At 37.9% G+C, this 25,369-nt stretch overlaps 1 protein-coding gene across 7 annotated transcripts in view; it reads left to right on the top strand.

Moving 5' to 3' along the window:
- Positions 1–25,369, top strand: part of OSBPL8 (oxysterol binding protein like 8) — a 91,709-nt gene that overhangs the window by 19,953 nt on the left and 46,387 nt on the right. For 3 of the 7 annotated variants that reach the window (XM_086749605.1, XM_086749596.1, XM_086749616.1), the window contains exons 2-3: positions 11,277–11,380; positions 21,692–21,829. Coding sequence is in view for 5 of the 7 variants with exons in the window: in XM_086749616.1 (XP_086605742.1) it covers positions 21,739–21,829 (91 nt within the window). In the remaining 2 variants the exon portion in view is untranslated. Of the gene's footprint in view, positions 1–11,276; positions 11,381–16,856; positions 16,894–21,691; positions 21,830–25,369 lie in introns of all 7 variants that reach the window. The other 4 variants (XM_086749588.1, XM_086749581.1, XM_086749614.1 and 1 more) reach the window with 4 other exon arrangements.

The following is a 25,369-nucleotide window of genomic DNA, read 5'->3' as shown; positions in this document are numbered from 1 at the left end:
CTAAAAGCTGTGTGAGATTCTTGCAGCAGTTTCAAGTCAAAGTTGATCAGCAGTTACTCGCTAGGGTCAGAAGACAAGCCTGGATGCTTGGTGCTAAAAGCACTAGTCCTTGTTAAGCCAAATAACAAAGGTTATTTGAAATATTTGTTTGTGACTTAAAAAAACCCCCACAAAACAACAATGAAAAATCACCCACAAGAAACCCACTTCCCCCTGATACCACCCAAAAAACCTCTCAAATTAAAACCAAACAAAAAGCAACCCCACCAAAAAACCTGTGAAAGATCCTGAATTGCAAATGTAAAATAGCACTGACATCTAAAAAACCAGAAGTTAGGTTCATCAGCCCGTTTTAATTAGTCAAGTAGTGAAGTGAAAAAAAACTAAAAAACTAAACTTGGCATAAACAATGGAAATCTAAATTAGACTTTCTAAATCTTTTTAATAAACCATGATGTGTAAGTCGGATACCATCGCTGCTTGTTTGAACCTGCTGATACTTTAAGTTAGAATTTCTGGGGTTTTTCCTATTGCAGTAGGCTTCTCTCACCTTTTGTTCTTAAATTCTCATGCAGATATCCTCTATCTTGAAGTTGTGGAAACTAACTTCTAGCATTAGCCAAAAGAAATCCAAATGAAGGCCATCTCTTACGTCATCAACTCTATTTTAATATCAAGAGGAGACACTGCTGCCAAGATAAGAAAACTAAATTGTATGTGAGAATAAACATTAGGTTCCTGTTTGAAATATCCACCATGTTTAATCCTGCGGAAAGTCCATTTCATAAAAACCTCCTAAACACAATGTAACTGTATTGCAGCTAAGCACATCTTGACTGAGACTTGTTTATCTGTGTTAAGTCTTCTTTCATGTCTTTAATCTTAGAACTCGCTTTGAATCTTTTTTTTTTTTTTTTTTTTTTTAATTTATGTACCCTAGGTTAGAGCAGAAATTTCTGCTCTGTCTTAGCTGAGAGAATGAAAACACTATGAAGTGTGTTCATGGTGCTCATTGGTGGGACCCAGAGAGGTAATCTCAGTTCTTTATTTTGTGAACTAAGCCATTGGGGTAGAGAAAAGTGGTTCTGTACTGGTAGATGTTTGGGAGCTCTGGATGCGGAAAGATGGTCTATTTTATTCACTTTACATTAATGCTATTCCTCGACAGTGCTTGCTAATGAAAAAACTGTTACCACTGTTAGACCTTTGGAAGCCTGCAGACTGGTGGTATTTCTAAATGAATGCAGTTAAATGGCATCACACTCGGAATTTGAACTATTGTATTCTTCCTGGGCAGGTCTCAGTGAGTCATATTTTGAGATAGGCTGGGTTTTTATTTTCAGTACACAGAATTAACTTCTCCTCGCCCTTATGAAACTTAAGGTGTCTTTTCAACAGGTATGGACATTTAAGAGCTCTTAAGGTATATTTTATCTCTTTAAAATGAGACAGCTATCTTTTTCAGTTCTGAGAAGCAGCAAAATACATAGTGCAAAGAAAAGTTGAAAAACCTAGTAGAATTGCCACTTGGGAAATTGATCCTTTACACTGACTCAGTTTTGGAGGTATATTATTTGTTTTATGAATTTGGTTTTCTTCTTTTTGCTGTAGATGTGCTTTAAGATGATTCTCTTCTTCTTCAACTCTGTTTATGCAATAGTAACTGCTTATATTGCTTTGAACTTGAGAACCCTAGTCACATTTGGATCAAATTGAACCTGGTAGTATACAGATATGGAACAAAAGGATAGTTTGTACTCAAGAGAATGTACAGTCAAACACTAACAGTTACTGGTTAAGAGATACAGTAAGAAAAGCAAAGATTGTTATCTACTCTGATTAGTTATTGAAATTTCTGGGAAGGCTGTGGTGGAACTTCATGTGATACCAAAAATCTGATACTGTAGGTCACTTGTAGTCACCTCCTTACACATTTCTGCTCTTTTTAAAGGTGTGTGGGTTTTGTGATGTTTTAGGGGTTGTTTTTTTGAGTGTGATGCGTATTCTAAGCTTTGACCTTTACAGCTGGGCGATTCAGAGGGTATGTGTATCCATGAATGTGGTAGTAATCTGTATTTGCTTTAGTTGCTTTGGATCTGTCTCCATTGTCAAGGAATATACTGAGAGAGAATTTAACACTTTTGAGGAAAACAGTCATCCTGTTCCTCCAGGTATCTGTAATCCCTGCAAAGATGAAGGAGAGACTGCAGGTGAGAAAAGAGGGTGGCCCTCCTTAAGCAGAGGATTGTGTAGTCTTCTGGACACAGTCTTGGAAAAATGTTCATGTCTGTTCTCCAGCAGTAGAGGCTTTTTAAGCATAAATGGTATTGTAACATAAGTAATACATGCTCTAATGCCTGAGATAGCTGTTTTCATGGTGTTTGTATTAAAACTGCAAATCGTTTGTAAACTCTTAGTAAGCAAAATGGTTTGCAATGACTATCTGACCGGGTACATATTCTGAAATAGTGACAAACTGGAATCGTGTTAGTGCTTGCTTAAGTCGGCTCAGAGACAAGCGATGTAGGAAATCAGCTGCAATAGCTTTTGATGTGGTAATGAACTGTCTGCATGGTAGTGCCTGTCTGTCCAAGCAAGGTCACTGCACCTTCTGAGAGAAAAACTTTACAGTAGTTTAAGCTGTAACTTTTTACTTTATTTGCAATAGGTAAAGAGCACCTCTCTAGTTACATATGTTTCATCTAGCAGTTGATAATTCATTGATCTGCAACAGTTATGATTACTTACAATCAGTTATATATCTCAGAATAGCTCTCTGAAACTGTATTCCTTATGAAATAGATAGTATTCTTGACCTGTATGTGAGACTTAAAATATTTCTGTATCTATGATTACATTATAACCAAGATATTTAGAGGGTTTCATCACTGAAGGTAGTATTCTGCATCATTTGAAGTATTAGACTTTCAGCATCCCCTTGTTGTGGCTATTTCAGCACAGTGAATAAATTCTTATATGCTTAAAGGGTTTTTAATAGGGTCAAAAAAAAGTATCTTTTTTTTTCCTTTTTAATGCTTTGACTCTGTATTTGACAGTAATGTCTGTCAAATGGAAAAGAAAAATAAATGTTCCTTTTAGGAAAAGCAAGGTTGGATTTTGTTTTGGAAAATTCCGTGCAGAGGAAATCCAGATCTATCTCGTGTCTTAGGATGGCAACTGGTTCCACTTTGGCATTAGAAACGGAAGGACATGTTCTGCCACTTATTCATCTTGTCTGTGGAAACATCTCTGTTGATTTATCTTACTTTTTCATTTCAGAAAATCCTTTAACAACAACAACAACAACAAAGTTGCTTTTCCTCTTGCCTTGGTTTGACTCCCTTCATTTCCTGCAGTAGTTTCCACTCAATGTTGTGTGAGTCTGTAGATGTAGACATAGTCCATGCTTACACAGGGTGTTATGGTAGGAACGGAGGTGGGTTAAGACCTAGCCCTCAGCACAGCCCACTGCTGTGCCAGACCTGCAAGCAGAAAGACAGGTGCAAAGTTCCATGGCCTAGCTCAGTTTAAATGATCTCTGTTTTGAGAGTGTCTGTTTGAAATAATTTGCAATAGTGGAAGTCCCTTTGACAGAAGAAGGTTAGGGAGCATCTGTGCAGACAGGCCTGTGGGCAGCTCTGAGAGGCAGCAGCTGCAGTGGGAAAAGAGGATGCAAGGACCAGGTGTGGAAGACTAGTAATCTCTTAACCCCTTTCAGCTGTATCTGGAAGAGTATGTCACATTGCAACTTCATACAGCTGCTAAAATGAGAGATAAGAAACCACAGGGAGTACCAGCTGGCCTCTCATCACAATGCAGAACAACTGTGGTGGTTTGGGGTTTGTTTTTGGTTTTTGTATTTTGTTTTGGTTTTGGTTGGGGTTTTTTTTGTTTGTTTTTTTTTTTTTTACATTCTGAAATATTAACAGAAGCGTCTCAGCTTCTAATGCAAACCTCTAGATTAACATGAGTTGACTAGATATATGGGGGGGTATGTGTGTGAGGCTATTGGTAGTACCTTTATAGTTGTGAAAGAAAACTTCTAATGCTGTTAGAAGAAAAGTAGGATTCCCTGACTCTAAATTATTAAGTTTGTCATGTTGCTTTCGTAAAGCTTTTTTAGGCTGTCATCTTTGAGCATGAAAAATGCAAGGCCCAAACAGTGAATGTGCACTTACGTCACAGGATAGACTTCTGAAAGGAAAACAGTTTGCAATGTGTCTAACCACTTAGCTTGAGTACATCTTTTGTTTTCTTCAAACAAAGGCTTTTGTCATTGACAAATTTCACCTTCTATAAGATTCTATAAGGTCAGTTTGGCATCTACTTTTTTTTTTTTTTTTTTGCTGGCTGGTACTGTAGCATCTTGAAATGTAAAAATGAAGTGCTGAATTTGGCAATATAAGGTTTGATTAAATCTTTCCCTTCTTCATTAGAACAAAGCAAAAAAAAATTCTTCTGAAAGTTTTATGAAGCTTCATAGGTTCTCTTTGGTTCAAGATTAAATGAAAAAAAAATAATGGTTTATTGCCTCTCTTGTTCTTATGTTCAGAAGTTAGACTGAGCCTTAGGTAAAACTGGCTTATGGAGGCAAAGTGGATAATGCTCCAGGTAGCTGGACACCCTTAAGTGAAGAAGTAGCCATTTTTACCATTAAGACCAACAACTTGTTTGAATTGTGGGAGCAGTCTTACAAAATATACATCATGAAAACTGGGACATGCTGGGGAGCTTTGAAGTGCTTTTCAATGGCCATAGGGCTCCAGAACACTTCGAACTTGAACTTTTTGAGAGGATGTTGGGTTTTAGTACCTGGAGGTGACCCTGACATCTTCTGTACTCCTTCATTTTTGTCATGACAAATTTGCCTGGGGGACACCTGTTAAAGGTAGTAATTATTAAAGTAAGTTGCAGTAAGTATTCAGAAGTCTGCTATCCTTTTTGTAGCATTCATTGCCATTTATCACTCTCAAAAGATAGCTGAGGTATCTGAACTATGCTTCTGCTTTCCAAGTTTTTTTCTATATAAGAGATGTTTTCAAGTCTTGTTCTTAAGTGCTTCAAGTTTCCTGTTTTTTTGGTCATTTGGGTTTCCCTCCACCTTCTGAAAACAGCGATACAGAAACAGAGGAAACAGCTTTCTTTGCACATGGGCTGTTTATTCAGGAAATGAGAGGGCAGGTGTTGAAATTCAAGGTGGAAGGACATGTTTCGTAAGGGTGCATTTTGTGGCTGATAGCACACAGTGATGACTGTATACTTGGGAGGACATATGTGAGGCAGTTGTTGAGTCTGCTGTGGTTGTACCTACAGCAGACTTTTGAGCATTCAAACGTTGCAATTCAGAGTTAACATAACCATGCAGTTCGTCATCTATGACTTTCCCTATATTATTACTGATTTTGTGAAGCTTTGCTGTTTGGCCTGCCTTCACAATAGAAGGAATTAAACCTAGAAATTTACTCAGCTCTCAAATTTCTCTTCTAGAATTGCAGAACAAAACCTCCTCCTAGTTCTTCCAAGTTCGTGTTAGTGTGTATAAGATGCTTAGTTTGAGAGTTGAGGAAAATTTGTGATTTCTTTGTTTACCAGATCTTTTGCTGAATCGTTTGACCCTGCTCCCCCCACTTCATTTTTACCAGTAACTCAACTTCAGTTCCTACTTTCTTGGAAATGGTCTCTACAAACATGTGACACTTGGCATGCAGTGACACTATGTCATGTGCAAGAAGCTGGCTTGATCTGTAGCTTGTTAATGAAGTGTACTTGGTGTGTGAACTCATGAACTGAGAGATGATCTGTGGGCTTGCATTACAACCAGAGGGTTGTCCTTCCTCTGTTGCACTGGGTTCAGAGAGCCTCGAAAGTAAGGCTTATACCTTGATTACCTTCAGTGCTATTGCTGCTCCCCCGCTGCATGGAGCAAAGTGAAAGTGCGTTCACCCTGTCATATGATTGCTGAATGACACTTAGATTATTTGGGAGCCTTGGTTTGATTACCCCAGTTAGATTTAGGATTTAGATTTCCTTTCATCTCTTTAAACTGATCCTATCCCTGTTACCTCTTAATTTTTGTGAAACCTGTTGTTCCTTATTTTAGCACTTAGATACCTTTCTCAAGAGTATTACCTTAAACTTCCTTATGGACTTTACTGAAATGAATGCACTGATAACCAGACCTGACAACTGCTTACCTAGGGGTCACCCGGTCATCCTGGCAGACAGCAAGTTGAATGTGAGCCAGCAGTGTGCCCCAGGGGCAGGGGCTTAAATGCAGCTTCTGAGTAAAGAAATGGGGAGTCCCTGACAGGCTACCTGGCTACTGTCCAAAACTGGGGACCATCTTGTCTCTCCATAATGATTTACGAGAGATACTACTACTACTACGAGAGATGACTCTGTCATCTTAAAGAAATTTACAATACACTCGTATCTGATATCCATCTTAGGCAATTCAAGTGCATTAACTTATTTTGAGCCTGAAGGAAAGAAGGCAGGCATCCAGCAGAGCTTAGTAGGTCAGTTTTGGAAGTCAGAGCTCTGGAGAAGGTTTCCCCTTTGGAAAGGCTGGATCAGCATGCAGTAGCCATTTCACCATGCACCCAGTGCAGCCTGTTAGCGGGTCACAGGTGAGGCTGTACCTTACTGGTGAGGTGTGATGCTGGGGTGTAAGAGGGTACTCTGATACTACAACAGATCACAAAACAGTATCACAGTGCAAATGCCGTATCTAATAACCAGAGGTGATAGTACTTAGGGAGAAAGCTAAAACCTGCCTATATAATACAATGTGCAGGTGTTCAAGTAACTTGGTCCATCAATTAAACAGAAAACATATTAAATTCAGGGTTCATCTCTACCACTTGGCTTTCTGGCTGCACCTTGACTGAAATTCAGTAACTCATGTAGGGGGCAGTGAGAGACAGGAGGTGGCATAGCAAGCATCTTAGCCATGAGATCAGGCAAACACTCTTGATGAAATTCTCCGAATTTAATGAAATGTTCGAATGGAGGTTAATCTTCTGTGGGAGATGGGAAGAAGAAGAGTCCTTTTGTGTATTGAATTACAGTTTTAATGTTAGCCTCCTTCCAGGTAGCTGTAGAGAGCGGTTAAGGTCTCCCCTCAGCTTCCTTTCTCCAGAATAAACAATCCCAGTTCCCTCAGCTGCTCCTCATAGAACTTGTTCTCCAGACCCTTCAGCAACTTTGTTGCCCTTCTAGGGACACGCTCCAGCACCTCAATGTCTTTCTTGTAGTGAGTGGCCCAAAACTGAACACAGCATTTGAGGTGCAACCTCACCAGTGCCACGTACAGGGATATGATCACTTCCCTACTCCTGCTGGCCACGCTATTCCTGGTACAAGCCAGGATGCTGTTGGCCTTCTTGGCCACCTGGGCACACTGTTGGCTCAAGTTCAGCCAGCTGTCTACCAGCACCCCCAAGTCCTTTTCTGCCAGGCAGCTTTCTAGCTGCTCTTCCCCAAGCCTGTAGTGTTGCATGGGGTTGTTGTGACCCAAGTGAAGGACTGAGGCATATTCATAGCTTTTGAGGTGTATATATATATGTGTATATATATATTTTTTTTTTTTTTAAGGATGGGAGTTAGGAAGAGGTATGAAGTAATGTAAGACACTTGAGAATGTGTATGTGACACTTGAGAATGCATATGTATAGATATGCATTCTCATAGATAAAATCCTGTTCACATAGAGTAGCGCCTGTCACGGATGCATGCTGTCCTTTGCTTCTATCAGAGACCCAGGCAGGATTTTCCTATTCTTAAGGTGCAACTAACTGAAAACCAGACTGTTACAGAAACCACCAATGGCTGACACAATCTCCTAAAATAAATTGAGATGAAATACGGATGTTAACAGGATAGGTTGTCAATCATGTGATAAGTAGGATGCATTTCCCTTCTCCTTTAAATATATGCTTCTCAGCTGATCACCCTAGATCCTCTTCATAGTGGGATATAAATACCTTATTTTGTGGCATGATTTGTCTGATTGGAACAGCTACTTTAAAATGACTAATACCTTTCTAAGTGCCAATTGTATCCATTGCCTATAAAAGAAACATAGGTGATCAGCTGGGATGCTATAATATAATTCTTTTCAAATAATTTCAGTTGGCATGTACCCTTCTGAACATGTAAGCTCTTAAGAGCTGTGATTATGAAGGAGGAACATCTCTTAATTAAAGCCCCAAACCAAGCAACCAGGTAAATAACCAAATTGCAAACACTTGTGAATGTGGAGAGGGCAGCAAAGGCATGTCATAAATGTCCCTCAAAAGCTACAAAGGTGATGATGTAAGTCTGGGGTTGTGTCTTCAAATCTAATGGTTGGGTTAGTTGAAGTAGAAAAGAGCTCACTCATGGAAGTACCTCTCGTAATAACTTGGCTATGTTTACAAATAAATAAATACATTTCCCTTCCCTACATTGGTCGGAAAGTTGTTTCAAAGCCTTGGGGCTCAGACAATTGGAAGCATTCTGTAATTTTTCAAAATAAATCTGTTCTCCAAGTTCATATTTACTTGCCTTTTTGGCAATATCATTTTGCTGAGAGATCCCTTTTCCCTCCTTGGTATTTATTTTGGCATATTTTAGAAGCAATATTGTCCGCTTTCTGCCTTAATTTTGCCAAGAAAAATAAGCCAAGCTGGCTGTCTGCTCATAAGCTAAACAATGTGGGGGAAGGTAGTCCTTAACCATTTTTACACTTGCTTTACTCTGCAAGTCTGTTCAAACATGAGCAGGCAGAATTTTCTCCTTCTCTCTCCCAGATAACTTCTCTGCAGTCTTCAGGACTATGCTGGATTATGAGTTTCCTGCGGAACATGGATGAGCATGGCTGCTAAGAATTAGACATTAGGGTACTTGTCTGATGATACCGCTTTTGAGCCTGAGATAAGGAAGAAGGTAGTGGCTGTGGTAACATGAACAAACGGAGGAGCAGAATGCACTGGGAGTGTTGACAATAAAAATTGTGAGTTAAAAAATGTCTGTTAAAAATAGAGGTGGGTTTAAAACTGTTTCAGGGTGAATGTTCCTGTGTCAGGAAAGAACTGTTTATTTGCATAACTGAGTATGGTTGCAAGTTTATGTAACTGAAAAGCTAACTAACTGCTTTAGATGTCAGTGTCTAAATCTGTTTGCAATGCCATTCATTTTTCATCCTGTTTAGGAGAGTTTAGTGTTTCCGTAAATTGAATATGTATGCAGCCTGGTGTTGCTGAATTCCCTGCTAATAATAGAACCTAAAATGGGTGTGGGGGCGAGAGATGACAAGCAGCGGGCTCCAAGAGACATTACCCAAATCTGTATCCCCACACTGGTGTGTTGAAGGTGCATGTCAGAGTGCCTGCCGCCGTGGGAAAGAGAGCTTGTGGGGTGAATTCCTCTTTCTGTGGTAATGCCGTCTTTCATTTTATTAATACAAATTAATCACTTGTAGTCATCTCCCTTCAGGTGTTTACTGTTTCTATTTACATGAAAACTTCCAGCCGTATGCTTCCTAGTTACGTGCCACCTTAGTGATTACTCAGGTACTTGAGTAAGATCCTCGTCAGCTCTTTGAATTGAGTCATAGGGAAGTATAAATTTTGCAGTTTCTTTAGCATATAGTCTTTTTTTGTTAAAACTTCTTATTAATGCTTCCTTTTGTGTTTTAGTGGTATATATTATGTTAACTTGCTGTAGTGTCTTAATACTGTATATTCTTCCTAAGGGATTTTTAATTCTAGTGTGCTTTACGTAATACAAGAACAAAAAAATATTGAAAGCAGTTGAACAAATGGTTGTTCTTTATAGTGAGATTTGTTTTCATGAGTGTGTATTTCCTGTGGCAGGCTTTGAACCACAAGATTTGTTGTGTGCTCTCCTGATACTCTCCTTGCCCTTCTCCTGTTCTCCTGCACCTAGGATGATCCTTAGGCTCCCTGGAGGGGCTGTGATGCCTCCTTCCACCTCACTCTTCTCGGGCCTCTGTCCTCAGTTTTTATGCTTCTGCTAAAGCTTGAGCTGAAGCCATAGGTCGATGTATACGCTAAGCACAATATGCTAACGCTGTAACTTAAAAAAAAAAAAAGTCACCATTTCCATGCTACCACTGCTCTTACACAAGTGTTGGTTTGGCAATTTAGCTTGTAACTTAGCTGCTTCCTGCTGCCTCACCCCACCCAAGAGAAGAAGAAAGAAAGAAAAAAAAATTATCCTTGGTCTAATTCTCTGATCAAGCACTTGCTCTGGTTGGAGTGAAGGGCAGCGGAAGCTTTGTGGGTTAAAACCTGCAGAAAACTGCAGTTTTCTCCCTGTGGGATGCTGGCTTTACTGTTTTGAATAGGGCAGCTTAGAGCCATTGAATCCACTTGTACCTTTTGCTCATGGAAGCCTTGGAGAGAGAAGCAGAGCAATAGAGCGTAGGTGGGCATCTCTGCAGGCATCCCATCCTCCTCTGCTTCCCTGCTCAAATCCATGAAATGAGTGAACAGTTAAGGCATGGTTTTTGCACCAAGTTTTGCTTGATTACAAACCATTTTCTTGTCTCACCGGTGACTTCAAATGTGGCGTTGAATACTAAGATTTATTGTAGCTTTCGTTCTCTAGCAAAAAACTTAAATAGGAAATGTCTAGAGAACAAAACATTGGTTTCTGGTTGTGTGTGGTGACCACCAGCTAAGTGCTCATTCTGCCACAGAGGGTGCTGGCTTGCACAAATGACTTAATTTCTATGTGTCTGTTCCACAAAGCAAAACGTGGCTGTTTCTGGAGTTATGCTGGGAAGCCCTGAACTCTGCTCCAGAATAGCTTTTACGTACTCAACAGCTTGTGTGCACGTGCCAGCGAGGAGGGAGTGGTGTGCTGCTGGGGACCCTGGAACAAGGGGAAATACAGGGCAAAATCTGTAGGTTGGTTTGTTTGGGGTTTTTTTGTATTTTTTTTTTTTTTGAGTTTGTGGGTTTTTTTTTTGTTTTTGCTTGTGTTGTTCTAGTGTAGTTCTTGCTTATTTGATGCAAGTGTGGTTAAAAGTAAACACCTCTGTGAGTAGCTTTTGTTTTGGCCATTTTATTTGAAACTAACTTCTCCCTTCATTGCTTAAAAAGTTGATTTTTATGGGTAATGTGCATGTTTTGCAAGGAACTGTGATACACCCAGCTTACAATAGGAGACTATTTACCCTCTTAAAACATAGAGAGAGAGAGAGTGCGGCTCTTCAACAGATTTCAGCCATTGGAAGTGAATTATTGTATTTTTCTTTCCCCCTCCAGGATCTCAAGTAGCAGGATGGAAGAACTCTAACTGACAGAGACAAATAACACGCCCTTTCAGCATGGAGACTGTTCCGGTTGATGGGGAACTTGATAGAAATTCAGTGAGTAACTTAAATGGGACTTCATGTGATCAGATGAAAGTGAAGATGCTTTTGCAGGAAAGAGATTAAATGGCTTGGATCTGTTCTAGTTTGGTTTGAAGTGATACTTCTCTGGTGAATGCATTTGGAATATCGTGTAGTATTGCCCATCATTTGCTAGATTCTCATGGCAAGAGGGCTGAATGTCAGGAAACATTCGTATCTTGGATTTGATCCTTGGTGTCTCTGAGTCACAAAAGGAAAAGGTATTCCTCTCAGTCTTACGAATTGGCACTTCTCTAGTTAGGGACTGTGGACAAAAGAGAAAAATAATGTATTTCTTGTTGGAATGAGAAGCAGAAAAGGCAGGAGGAGAGATAATTATATGTTATCAGAGTCATTCAGGTGTCGTATCAGAGTCATGTTATCAGTCAATTTCAGAGATGATAATCTGTACTGATTATAAAATTTCTGAAGTAGTGAAAATACCAGCTCTTTCTTTCTAAGCACAATTTAAAAACAGGAAAGGCTAGCAGGTACTATGACACTTAATCATTATCATAATGTTGAAATTATTTAACAGTTTTATTTTTCCACAAGCTGTGTTACATGGAAGCACTCTAATAGCTGAAGCAGGAAATGTTTTTTTTAGTTTCCAAAGCTGCTTTCTGATACAAAACACTGCTTCCCAAAGGCAAAATAGTTTTTTTTCTGTAACTAAAGGGAAGCCCAAGTTTATCACCTCCTTAGTGCCCAACATTATTTGTGATAGTTCAACTACTACATAGAGCTAGTAATTTGATCAAGTGTTTTATTATTGTTTTTGTCTTAAGTGATGAATTTGGAGACAAGCTATTTTGCAGTGCACTAAGAAAATCCTTGGCTTTTTTTCTGTGATAAACACATTGATTGATTTTTTTTTTTTTTTTTTTTTTTTTTTTTTGCATGGCCAATGCATCTGTATCCCAGGCACAACATACTACAAGTGTCATCTGTCCATTGTGCAATAGGGTATATTAAAAAAAAAAATCCCATCAATTCAGTTGCTATGCTCCTTGTTTCCTAAAATTTTAAAAAACAAACAGTTTACAAAAAAATTGAAAGCAACTTGAAATGTGCTAGTGTTCTTTGTGTGACATGCCTTCACAATAGCATGGTTTTAAGAAGGTATCTTGAAATCAGGTGCTATATGTTTTACCAAGTCTACTTTAAAAGAATACTGACTGTGTAAGGATAGATTTGCCTTTCATCCTATTCGCTTAGGCACCTGACGTGTCACCTCAGAATATATATATGTATTTTTTTTTTAACTTATGGTATACTGTGATTGGCTACTCTAAGCATTTCTTACCAAAATATAATTTAGTGGAGTAATTTGATGTCTTAATTGCAGGTACAGCATGAAGCTTTGTGTGTTGCACTACAACTGTTAAAAACATTTTTGAAAGCTTATCTGGAAGTATAATATACTTAGTCTGGTGTGCACTATAATAAAAAATTGAAACTGACATATTGGGGAGGAAAAAAAAGAGCATATTTTACAAGAGATTTGACCCAGTAATTGTGAAGACCTTGACTATATACAAATCCTCGCACTTCCCAGAATTTTAATTTTTTCTTTTAAGGGTCATGTTTGAGATTGTTCAGAATTCTAGACTTTTAGCTGCAATCTGATTTTTTTTTTTTTTGAAGTTCCATTTGTGTGATTAAAATTCATGAAATACGTGCATTGCAAATATGCATGAAGAAAACTGATCAACATTTTGCTACGTGGTTTAAGTCATTTGGGAAGTTTCTAGGAGATACCCGAAAAAGCCCTTTTTTAGAGGTATCCACTTTCTAATTGTTTTTGGCTTCCATGTAAAAGAAAAACAGAGGAGGAGATCACATAACTTAATACTGTGATCTTTTCTTTCCAGAATCAGTTTAGGGAGAAAAGTCTTACATTAAATGCTTTTCCTGTCTGTTAATTACGTTTATATTCACTGTATCTGAATACAAATTTTATGACAGCTCAGCAAACTATTTTTGCAGTTTGGCACCATTAAAACAGTGCAAAACGCTAGACACTTTGGCTTGAGTTCTTGTTTGAGAACAGTTTTTGCCTATTTTTCTATAAAATAATAATTTAATTTAAACAAGCCTTGCTGGCCCAGAACTCACAACATTACATGGGAATGTTTAGTGTAAACCATTCTTTTTCTCAATGATTTTTTAAAAAAACTTTTAAATTGGCTCTAATTTTTAGCAAAACATGTATTTCATAAGTATATTGCCTTTGATACAAGTTTTACAGTCAGTCCTTGCTATTTAAATACATCAGCAGACATAAAAGTACCTTTTTTTTCTTGAAGCATAGAATAGAGGTCCTTTTAACTGATATGATATGCAGGTTGGGTTAGTGGTCCTGAATTTAAATTTAACATGATTAATCTTAGTGATTTACGCGTATCAGAGGCTGCTTTCAGGAAAAGTCTGTCTTCAGCAGGGTGAAAACTCTAACTTGACTTTAAAGCATGCATTTAAACTCTATTAAGAATTTAGCTGTAGATTTAGATTGTAAATCTAGTAAGTATTTTTAACAAACTTCTGTAATGTGAGATTCAGACATACTAGCATGATGTGTTTTTGCTTTCACCCTAATCTTCAACAGGAAAAGGATTTTGTTTTTTAGGACAAGCTGGCAGATATAATTTTAGGTTTAGTAGCAGTTGTTATAAGCTTTATTTCTGAGACATGAATGTCTAAAAATAGTACTTTTCTGAAGCACAGAGCTGCTTTTCTATGAAAACAGAATTATGACTGCTGCCTCATGTGATGACTTCTATTGCTCATTTTATTCCTTAGTCTTAATCTAAAATTTTACTGTGAGAAGGGCTGTGTTTTATATGTTTCGGTAATAACTTTTTTGTGTAAATGTGCCTCACCAGAAGGTAAATGAGTTATGTATTGTTGAGAACCTCCCTTGTCTGAAGACTTGTTCTGTAATCTGCGAACAAAATCATCAATTAAATAAATGTGAAAATAAGGGTAGACTGTGTCTCTGGAAATAGGTGTATGTTTCTCTTCATTTTGTATATTTAGAATAAAAATTGTGGGAGATGATGGACAGGAGTGCCCTGAGGGCATTTTTTTTTTTTTTTAAGAGAAAATATTGAAGTAGTAAAATTGCCATGTTTTATTCCCTTAGGGATTTTAATCCTTGATCTGCAGTGATATGAATTGCAGATGATAAAGGTACAATAGGCTATTGGAACATGACGAAGTCTTTTTGGATGAAATAGTCTAATTTCAGTCTCTTAACATCTTAGATCAATATTTAGAAATATATATTCTGCAAGTTTTAGGTAAATACACAGGCTCAAATAGCTCTAATGAAGAGAGGGGGTTGACCAGCAACAGAGGCAGTTTGGTGTGTAAACAGAATGTCTGTTGCAGAAGATCAGGGACAGAGTTAGACAGGCTTGTGTTTCAGCCTCTGGCGTAGGAGCTGTTTGTACCGGTTCATAGGATTAACCATGCAATGCTAAAATATTTACATAAAAAGCCCCTGCATCGTCTCGGGTGACAGGTTGCCCTGCTCTGTGGTGTCATGTTGTATCTTGGTCAGGGCTGCTTGAGAGGCAGGCAGTGAGACAGGACCTACTGCAGTGCTTTTTCACTCTATTTCTTCAACTCGTAAGTATGCACTACAAGTGAACATGCTGTCTGAGTCTCAGAAACTTCTGATCCTGTATGTATGTTAACTATTTATTTTTCCAGTTCTCTTCTCCTGCTTTCCAACTTCTAGTGTGAAATAAAGCAGACCAGTGCTGAACAGTGGTGTTTCCAGTCCTTCAGTCGGTTGCTGGATCTCTGGGCAGTTACTGGAGACTCCTTTATCTTGCTCTCTTCTCAGTCACTATTGTCTTGAATCTAGAAGCAGCATAGGGTAATACAGTTCCAATTTGAACATAAATTGTTTCCTAGTCTGCAGTACGTTACCTGTGCATTAAAAAGAAACACTTTGCCTTGAAAACCTTTGAATTCTTGAATGTGTTTCATGTACCTAAACCTGTCTGGTAAGTTCATGGGTTCCCTTAGCAGTGCTTCATTCTTTGACCTAAATTCAGTCTCTTGACAGGGATAGAAGGTTCTTTACCAAATTATTATAAATTATTTCAGCTTCTCTTGTTTAATCAGAAAAGTGAAAAATTATGAAAGAAGGATTCCCTCACCTTTCCAGTGATGTGTACTGCAGTTGCTCTATTCTCATTGCAGGACTCCACATTTGTGCGTTGAAGTGTCATTTTAACACCCCTAGGCAGCTGTGAGGGATAAAAATCTGTGTTTTGATACCAGGAGTGTAAGACAAGATCCTTGCTTGCTAAGGTTTTTATTTTTCTTTTTTACGTTTCCTGCTGTTTAGTCCTGATAACAGAGAGCCAAGATAGTATTCTCTTGAAAGCAGGGCAAGGATTTCTCTTGTTTATGGAGCAGAAGGTTTTGGTTTTTTGTTTTTTGTTTTTTGGGGTTTTTTTAGGTTTTTTTTTTTAATATAGAAGATACATCATGTTTGGATTTATTTTATTTTTAAGGAGGAAATGTTCATGTGATCAGTATGCTTGTTTTCTCCTCCTTTTCTGTTATTCATGGGTTTCAAAGGTAGTATCCTTTAAGACATAGGTGGAACTTACCTTACATCTGTACATTGCTGAGCACTGTGGGATTGTGGCCTCGTGTAGCAATGGTTTATAAAAGTTTTGAGATCAAATAGTAATTACTCTCCTGTAGTGGCTATATTTGATGCATTCAGTGGGACAGATGATTTTTTTATACAACTTGATTCTTTGGAAATACTTTAATATAAAACGTCCTCTTAAATTTAAAACTACACTGCTTGTCTTGCATCCTAAGCAATTTTAAAGACCTGCATTTGTAGATGAACTGAATCTGTGGCTTTTAAGTTCGTGTCTGTGTGCAAAACCAGTTAAGCTTGGATCTAGCATTAGTGGGTGCTCACACATTACTGAAGACTTGAGAGTTTTTATCTTTCCAAAACACCTGTCTGAAAGTGGCAGGGTGTTGGAAAGAAATGTGTTATTTCAGCTTTCTTCAGAGCTTTAGTCTTCTGAAAACATTACAGCTAAAAAATTCTTAAATTCTTAAAATATGTTGTCATCAAGTTATATGAGCACTAAACTGCTGATAGAGAGCTTCCACTCAAAATTAGCAGTTGGGGCAGTTGCTGTTCACTAACCATATATGATGATGGCTTCTAATAATTGCTTCTCTATAAGCGTATTTGTCAGTTTTGTTGCTTCAGCTTTTCTGAACTGCAAAATCTCTTGAGGTCTTGTCTTTGGTATTGAGGTGCATGTTGTATTTTAGTTATGAACTAACACTGTTTTCATTGTCCTCCTTCTTTCCCGCTGCTGCTGCTTTTGTACACTTGCTTCTTCCTGGCCTGGATTTTTTTGTTTGCTGTTCTTCGTTCTTCAATTGTATGTGTACGCAGCATCATGGTGATAACAGAGACTCTCATGGACCATCAAGTAAGTGACTTAACTCTCCTATAGTATGTTTGCACATATGTTTGTAATAGTTAGCATATATCTTTGCATTTAGGCTGTTGCGCTAAATACTAGATTTTCTTCCCGATTGTAATTGAGGAGCTGAAGTACAATTAAAGTTTACTGTTGGAAAAGTATTTTACCTGGAATACTATTCATCTAAATGTTTCCCTACATTAACCTTTCTTTTCTTTTTAAGTGGGAAGAGTTTATTCTTCACCTCTCCCAGTCATGGCCAGAAAAAAAAAAATCTTTTAAATTACTTATCTACAAGACAAAAAGATATATTTATCAGTTTGAAATTAAACCCTCAAATGTTATTATAGTATAGATAATAAAGATATGGAAATAATGGTTGAGAAAGAGTTTTATTTTTGAGCTTGTCTTGTTTATAGTGCTATATGGTTCACTTAATTTCAATAAATTTACATCTTCAGAAATGAACAGATGTATATACTGTTATACTCAAGAACTGGATCTGGTGTTGTGATAGGGAAAATTTCAGTGTCTATCTACATACGTGCACATGGCCAAAAATTTTGTTAGCACCATTGGATCATGGATGTTAGTATGATTGGCAGAATAATTTTACCTGGATTAAGAGTTTGTGTATGTGGGGAAGGGAAAGATGCAGGCCAGGCACAAATTCTTTATTTCTTTTCATGTGCAGAAGACATTGTCTTAGCTGATCTTGCTTATTACGTGATAATAAGATGATCAGAGGGCTGGAGCACCTCTCCTATGAGGACAGGCTGAGAGAGTTGGGGCTGTTCAGCCTGGAGAAGAGGAGGCTCTGGGGAGATCTTATAGCAGCCTTCTGGTACCTAAAGGGGCCTACAGGAAAGACGGAGAGAGGCTGTTCAGTAGGGCCTGTTGTGACTGGACTAGAGGTAACGGTTTCAAAATAGAGGGAGATAGATTTAGATTAGATATTAGGAAAAATTTTTTTACACTGAGGGTGGTGGAACACTGGAACAGGTTGCTAAGAGAGGTGGTGGATGCCCCATCCCTGGAAACATTCAAGGCCAGGTTGGACGGGGCTCTGAGCAACCTGATCTCGTTGGAGATCTCCCTGCTTCTTGCAGGGGAGTTGGACTAGATGACCTTTGAAGGTCCCTTCAAATTCTAACCATTCTATGATTCTATAGACATTCAAAAATAATGCGGAACTGAATTATAATAGAACTTTTCCTCTATCTGATGTCCCTGTGCTATTTTCAAGAGTGTAGGCACTTTCACGTGCTCATTTTAGAAACAGAAGAACTGGGAATCTGCCACCTCAGATTTTTTTTTTTTTTTTTTTTTTCCATAGCTTTATCTGCTGAATTACATTGGCTGTAAAGACCCCAATTTATGTTTCTTCTGATGCATGAATCTTACTGACAAACTATAGATTTTGTGGATTGGACTAGATAACCTTTAAAGGCCCTTCCAACCCAAACCATTCTATGATTCTATATTAGTAATATTGTGACTAGTATGAGGAAATGGAAATATGTATTATCAACTCTAATGATTCTGTTGGTATTGAAATGTGCCCTCCAAAGAGTCATGAGAAGGCTTTGATATTTACTAAGTGATGTTTCTTCTCTAAAATAACCCTCTGCACATCTTCAAGGAGAGAGATGGTGTGGGTTTAAACTCATTCAGGTAAAGGAGGGGATGGACAGAGATCTTCCTTCTCTTGGATGAGTGCTCTGAAGCCTGAGTGAAAGTCTAAAAATAAATCACCACTTTGCGGCCTTTAAATGGAAGGAATGGTTGGCAATGCTAATATATGTCTTGTCAGACACATTGAGCATAGGACTACCGAATCTGTCTTTCAAGTTGCAGAGATGGCATGTGAAACCTAAGAAGCATTAGAATCATAGAATTGTTTGGGTTGGAAGGGACCTTTTAAAGAGGTCCAACCTTACTGCCGTGGGGAGGCACATCTTCCACTAGATCAGGTTGCTCAAAGCCCTGTCCAGCCTGACCTTGAACACTTCCAGGGATGGGGCAGCCACCACCTCTCTGGGCAACCTGTTCCAGTGTTCTGCCACCCTCAATGTAAAAAATATCTCTCATATGTCCAATCTAAACCTATCCTCTTCCAGTTTAAAACAGTTGCCCCTTGTCCTGTCACTACAAGCCTTGTAAAAAAATCTTTCTCCATCTTTCTTATAAGTCCCCTTTGAGTGTTGAAGGGCTGCTACAAGGTCTCCCCGGAGCCGCATTTTCTGCAGGCTGAACCCCAACTATCTCAGCCTGTCCTGGAGCAGAGGTGCTCCAGCCCTTTGGTAATTTCTGTAGGTGAGTCATTCCCCAGCCTCACCAAAAAATAATTTTTATCCTCACCAAAACTCACTAGAAAGTGTGAGCGCTTTAAAGATTAGTCAGAAACAGAGTGTGGTTTTTGAGGTATAGTGCAGGTACATAGGGAAACATGAATCCAAAACTGTAAGTTTGAGTTTGGTATTTTGGGCAAATAATAAAACATGTTTGACTAGGAATGTTATTTATTCATTCATGCTAACTTTTATTTCACAAGGAGCAAGGTCACTAGAGTAAATGACTTGCTCTCTTTCAGTATCACTGTTGTTTTTATTCTGTAAATGAAATTAAATTCTAGGATAAAATCATTCCATGCTTCAAATGAATTCAAAATTAGATCATCAAATATTATCAGTAAATGGATGACTTAAGTATGTGCCATACATTTTTATAGTGTTTATAAAATCAATCTCTTAGAAGCTATAAATAGCAGCCAAGGAGCCTCTACAAATTGCTGAGTTACCTATTAATATGTGCTGATTAAATCTCCTCTCTTAGAAAGATCTGCTTCTGAGTGGTAGGTGTTTGATTGAATGGCATCTTGAAAACTCAGGTTTGTTACTAGGATAACTTTTCCCTTTCTCTCTGCTTTCCAGGAGCTTTTTCCTTTTCATTGTAATTCTTTCTGAGTTCAGCTCATACTTTGGTAAAACTTGTTTGCAGAGCTTGCTTACATTCCAAATTACTGACAAGTACCACCTGAGAAATGATTGTATCCTGACAGCTTAAAAAAACCTGAGAATTTCCAAAGCTTAAAGCTTAAAAGTGGTGGTGTGGCATGGTGCCTGTTCAGAAATGAGCCTTCTGCACGGGTCACTCAAGAAACGGTTGTTACTGCAACTGCAGAGCAGGTCTCCAACACGGCTGACAGCACAGCAGGCGAGGCGCCCACCCATGGAGTGCCGACCAACGGAGCTGGAACGCTGCCCACAGCAGAGTGCTGGCTGAGGTCACTTGCAGGAGAGGCTATGAAATGTCATTCCTATGGAGCTAAATGGCCAGTGGCTCTTTGAAAGCAGCTTTCTGCTAGTTGATTCAAAGTTGGTGCTACTTCAGTGCACCTTAAACATTTTTAAAGCAAGTGAGTATAGCTCATTTCCCTCAAAGGGACCTGTTTAGCGCGAACATGTGAAGCAGCTGTTTTCTAGCCCGGCTTTTATTTTTCTTTTCAAATATCAGACCTTTTCTGGTGCAGTCCCTTCCTAAGACTTCAGCAACTCCTCCACTGCCCCCCTTTCCTCTTGCTTGTAGCTGCAGGAAAATAAAAAGCTGGTTTGGTGGTCCTACAAGAACAACAAAGTCAGTCACTACTTTGAAGTATTGGCCTTCTGGCGCTGAAAGACTTGAACTCGGAACTGGTAAAATGAGCTCTTTGCCTCCCTTATCCCTCTTTTCACATATTTTTCTTGAACAGCAGTCTGCATAGGGTGTAGTTTGTCTGGAGCAGAGCTTTAGATGGTTTATCTGATGTAGAAAAATAGTACAGGTGGGTATCTTGGCATCCTTGCATTCTTTGTAATACCTTGTGTTTAAGTTAGGCTTTGCTGAAAAAATGTTTTCTTTAGTGTAATAATAGTAGAAATAAAGTTAAGAGGAGGGCTTCTGTACTTTGAAGATTCCATCTAGAAAATGGAACTTTTTTGTTTAGACTAGATCTTCTGCTGAACTTTTAAAACTGGTTGAGGAAGGCTTGAGAACTGTGTCCTAAGTTCCAATCTTTTAGGTAGACCTTTTCTTTATAAGCATCTTCTGTTTCTCCTGTGATCACTTTTTGTCAGTGTATCTGCTTCCACAGGACAGGTGTTACTGAATCAGCTGTTCTTCCCCTAATAAAAAAGGTACACTTTTTGCTGTGTGTAGCTTAAGAAAATGTACAGACATCATAAACAGGATGACTGGCCAGGTGATCTTATGAATTAGTTAGAAGACACCAAACAAGTCCTTCAGACTGATAAGGTTCAAGGAGAGTAACTCTTCTGCTTTAAACCTTTCCCTTGACAGAGTCTATACATGATCTTTATTAATAAGACTTGTTTTTTGTAATGTATGTACGTACGTTCATCTTGGCTCTCTGGGGTGGTTGCACAGCTTGATCTGGTAAGCCATGTCCTGGGTTGGCTGTGTTGTGGCTAATTAAACCAAGAACTATCAAAAAAGTGGCAAAGCAAGCAGGATTTCAGAAGTTAAGTAACAGCTCAGTGCAGTATCTCTGTTCAGTAGCAGCCTTTCCTATCTCCTCCTAATTTTTGTTATCAGCTTTTGCCTCATGTTTTGGACTAGTCTTGTTAGCTCCTTTCTGCCGTTCCCTCCAAAGTAAATCTCTTATTTGAAATCCTCATTTTCTAGAACAAAAAATTTCGTAAGATGATATTTTAATACCAGTTTCATAAATAGCAGTGAAGTTGTTAATAGAAGTCTCTGCACAAGCATATAACATCATTGAATGAGCATCCATTTTGTGTTTCAGCAGTGGTAACAAACAGCGATGAATCACAGCTGTTAACTCCAGGAAAAATGAGCCAGCGCCAGGGGAAAGAAGCCTATTTTACTCCAACCAAAGAGTTACTCCAGCCGTCTCTCAGTCCAGGATCTGCCCACAGCCATGGTAAGACAAAGCTCTTTTTTTACAGAAGTTTTAAAGAACTTAAATGCTGACATTAATTGTCTGCTGCAAATGTTGGTTCAAAACCACTGCCTTTCACAATAAAGAGATAAAGAAAGCAAGCATATAGAAATACTGTATGTAATTCTTTGTATCCTTATGTGTTAATCTGAAAGAGAAGTAAATGCATTACGTGGTGTACTAGTGTATGAAAGCATGCTATGATTAGTGGGAGAACAGTCCACGTGATGGTAAATCGTTATCTCTGTGTAATCCTGTAACCTATGGTCATGTTAATGTCTCAGGTATTTAAGATGTGTCTTTACGCAGAAGTGTTATGATACATCTAAGCCTGGAACCTTTATGTGAAGATCTTCTACTGAAACATCCTTCTCTTTTAGGAAAGGGGGAGAAAAAAAGTCTCAGCGCTACTTTTTGCTAGCTTTCGAACAGTCCCTCTGCCTTCGTAAACCTGTTGAAAACAAACTCTTGGTGGATTCATGTGAACTTTGCATCCATTGGATTCAATGTTAAATTCATTAGTAGATCTGATATGTTGATAGTCTGTTTGAAAAACAAAACCAAGCTTGTTTGTATTTGAAACTGCTTGTGCTCTCCTATTGCCTAGGATATCATTAGACATACTTGTTCCTGCCAGTGGAGTCCTTAGTGAAAACTTCAGGCTTTTTTTAATTTATATTCTCTCTCATTTTACTCTTGGCAGCCATGCTAGTCATCTGTGCTTCCTTTAGTTCTTGCCATGAGTAGTGTTCTGGAGATTGGTTTTGGTACGAGCCTCCCTACCTCCCATAGTTTGCTTTGTTAAAGTAATTATATTAGGCCATCAGAGTAACAGAGGCAGTTTCTCAGGTAACTTTGAGTAATTTTCCTGGTTTTCCATTTAGTACCATTCAGATAAAAAGAAAAAAAACTTTGAAGCCAAAGATAGCTGTTACCACGTTGAATCTGGTAGTCTTTTAGTGTATTTTAAGAATTATTATGAGAGTATTTTCAGTGCTACCCACAGCTAGCTCTGATACATTTTCTAAAAGCTGTTGTTATGTCACTGGAACAGCACTCAATGTTCTCTAGCATGCATTGTGCTTAGTCTGGAATGCCTTACTGTAGAATATACATATGTAAGTGATTTGTAATTTTTATTATGTTTAAATAAATTTTTGGTTATTCTCCCTATGTACTTTGTTGTATCTCTTACTAGACAAATGTAGTTATATAAGTATATTTGAATATTGTAGTAAAGTCTTCATTTTAATTTTGCTATTCTCGCTAACTTATAAAAGCAAACAGTTGTGGTTTTTAAGGACTTTCACTCATAGGAAAGTCATTAAGATAAGCTTGAAAAGCAGGAAGACTCGATTGTACTATGGCAAGCTCCTTGTAGATATTAAGTCGTCTTTTCTGTTTTTTTGTTTTTTTTTTTTTCCCTCTGATTATTTCAGGGCTTATATAAGTGATTATAAGCTTGTTAAATGTATCTGTGCCTATTTTAGCATCGGTCATCGCTGACTTAGTCTTTTAGGAGCACTACTAGAAAAGAGGCTGTAGTTTCATGAAACAAGGAATTTGGCTTGCAGTCAATTTCAGTAGTGAAAAAGTATGATGTGGACTAGGCTTCAGTAACCTTTAATTACTGACTTCTGGCTGATCTGCAACTCGAGAGATGTATGTTTAGTTTTTCAGAGGTGGTTGAGCCACATTTAGAAGTTGGGTGGTTATTCTGTGATAGTTATTCCTACACGGAAATTATAGTGCTGGTGAAAATGTGAGCTTGTTACAGAAAAAGATACACTGCAAGCCTGAAAAATATGAAGTAGAACAGAGTTTAAAGTGATGGAAGTACTTCAGGCTGATTGTTGTAACTGAAATCCAATTAGCAAAGGTCTTTACAATGTCCCTGTAGTATTGTATGATGAGAATATGCAGAAGTATAGGAAAACCTTTTAAGATTCTTGAAGATATGATGTCCTCTATTCTGAGGCTATCTATATATTGTATGTGAATGTTACCTTCCAGTATCTTCTGGTTTATGTTCAGATCATTGTTGCTTTTCTTTTGCCTTATCTGCTAGGCAATAAAACCTTCTCTGTGCCTTGAACATACTAAATTATTATACTATGTTTTTTACTAAATATTTTATGTACAATTGTCAGACTTGTAATTGGATTTAAATAATTCAGTAGCCTTTTGATGGAAACTTTAATGGGTTTGAAGAGAGAGCTTTTGCTGTAAAGCCTTGCTTATGTTTGTGGGATGGTATGTTTTTAGGCTTTAGCGAGGTAGCATGGCCTTGCCAACTTACCAAGACCATATTTTTTGAGTGTAGTGCATATAGATGCTAAGACTGCTAAAACAACTTTCATTTCTAGCAGTTGGCACACAGATTGAACAACGTTAATTTAGCTCATTTTCTGTGTATGTGTTCTATGGTTGAAAATGTTATTAACCACTAATGGGCAAACAACTAAACTTATATCAAGCTTATTTTTTTATTTTTACTTTTTTTAACCTGTCATAAGAGTGACCAAAATGAATCACTGACACACCTATTTTATTACAGTTTAAAAATGAACATGAAAAATATTGCGTCCAAGACTGCACTTTCAAAAGCTATAGAGCAGAACTCTGCTTGCTGACACAAGCTGTTTATGTTGTTACACAAATTATCCCTGCTAAATTGGATTCTTGTAAATCTTGTTAACTGAAACTTACACTGGGATACCACTTTATTTGTTTGATAAAATGGATTAATGTAGAAATAGTAATCACTTAAAATGTATGAAAAAATCAGAAGTCTCCTCAGAGAGTTTTTAGTATTTTCTAACTTAGAAATATGCTATTAAAACATATTTCAAAGTTTTTACAAAAACAGCATTGATGCTTAAATAATGAGCTCTAATTCTCCTAAAAAGAGAAATCTAGCTAAGATAATATTAAAAATTCTGAAATAGCATGTTTGAAAATGTCTGACTTGTCTTTTTTTCTTTAACAGTATTCATATAGTCTGTTTATGGCATTATTTAATGAGACTGTTCTCTGTGTGCCTTTAAGTCTTTAAGTATACATGATGAAATGTTTTTCTAGTTCTTTCACTTGCTAGTAGTTTACACATGTGTCTCTTTGCTCAGGAGCTTATTTTTTTAAGAGTGTGAGGAGGTGAAAATCCACATGAACAGCAGCACAAAATTCCCAACATTCATTATAGAAAGATTTTGCCATTTTAATTTTTGTGGCTTTGAATGAGTACTCTAATTTGCAGGTGGCGCTAATTATCCATACCTAAACAAGAAGAAACAGCAGTGGTGCTTGTGTTGACAGTATTGGTTTTGATACTTTAAGGCTGACAACTCAGCAGATAACACATTAAGATTTTAGAGCTCCAGTTTCTGTATTTCATGTAGAGAACAGTGATCTGTGCAGACAAGCTGCTTGGCTCCTGAACTTGACTGCATCACCCTGGGTATTTTTCCCTTCTTTATCTAAAGCATTGATGGGAGGCAGACGGGGTAAAAAAAATGTGTGTAG

This window comes from Chlamydotis macqueenii, chromosome 1 (genome assembly GCF_036417535.1).
Source record: "Chlamydotis macqueenii isolate bChlMac1 chromosome 1, bChlMac1.mat, whole genome shotgun sequence".
Lineage (NCBI taxonomy): Eukaryota > Metazoa > Chordata > Aves > Otidiformes > Otididae > Chlamydotis > Chlamydotis macqueenii.
Note: the sequence above shows the minus strand (reverse complement) of the source record. Positions and strands in the feature narration are given on the sequence as shown.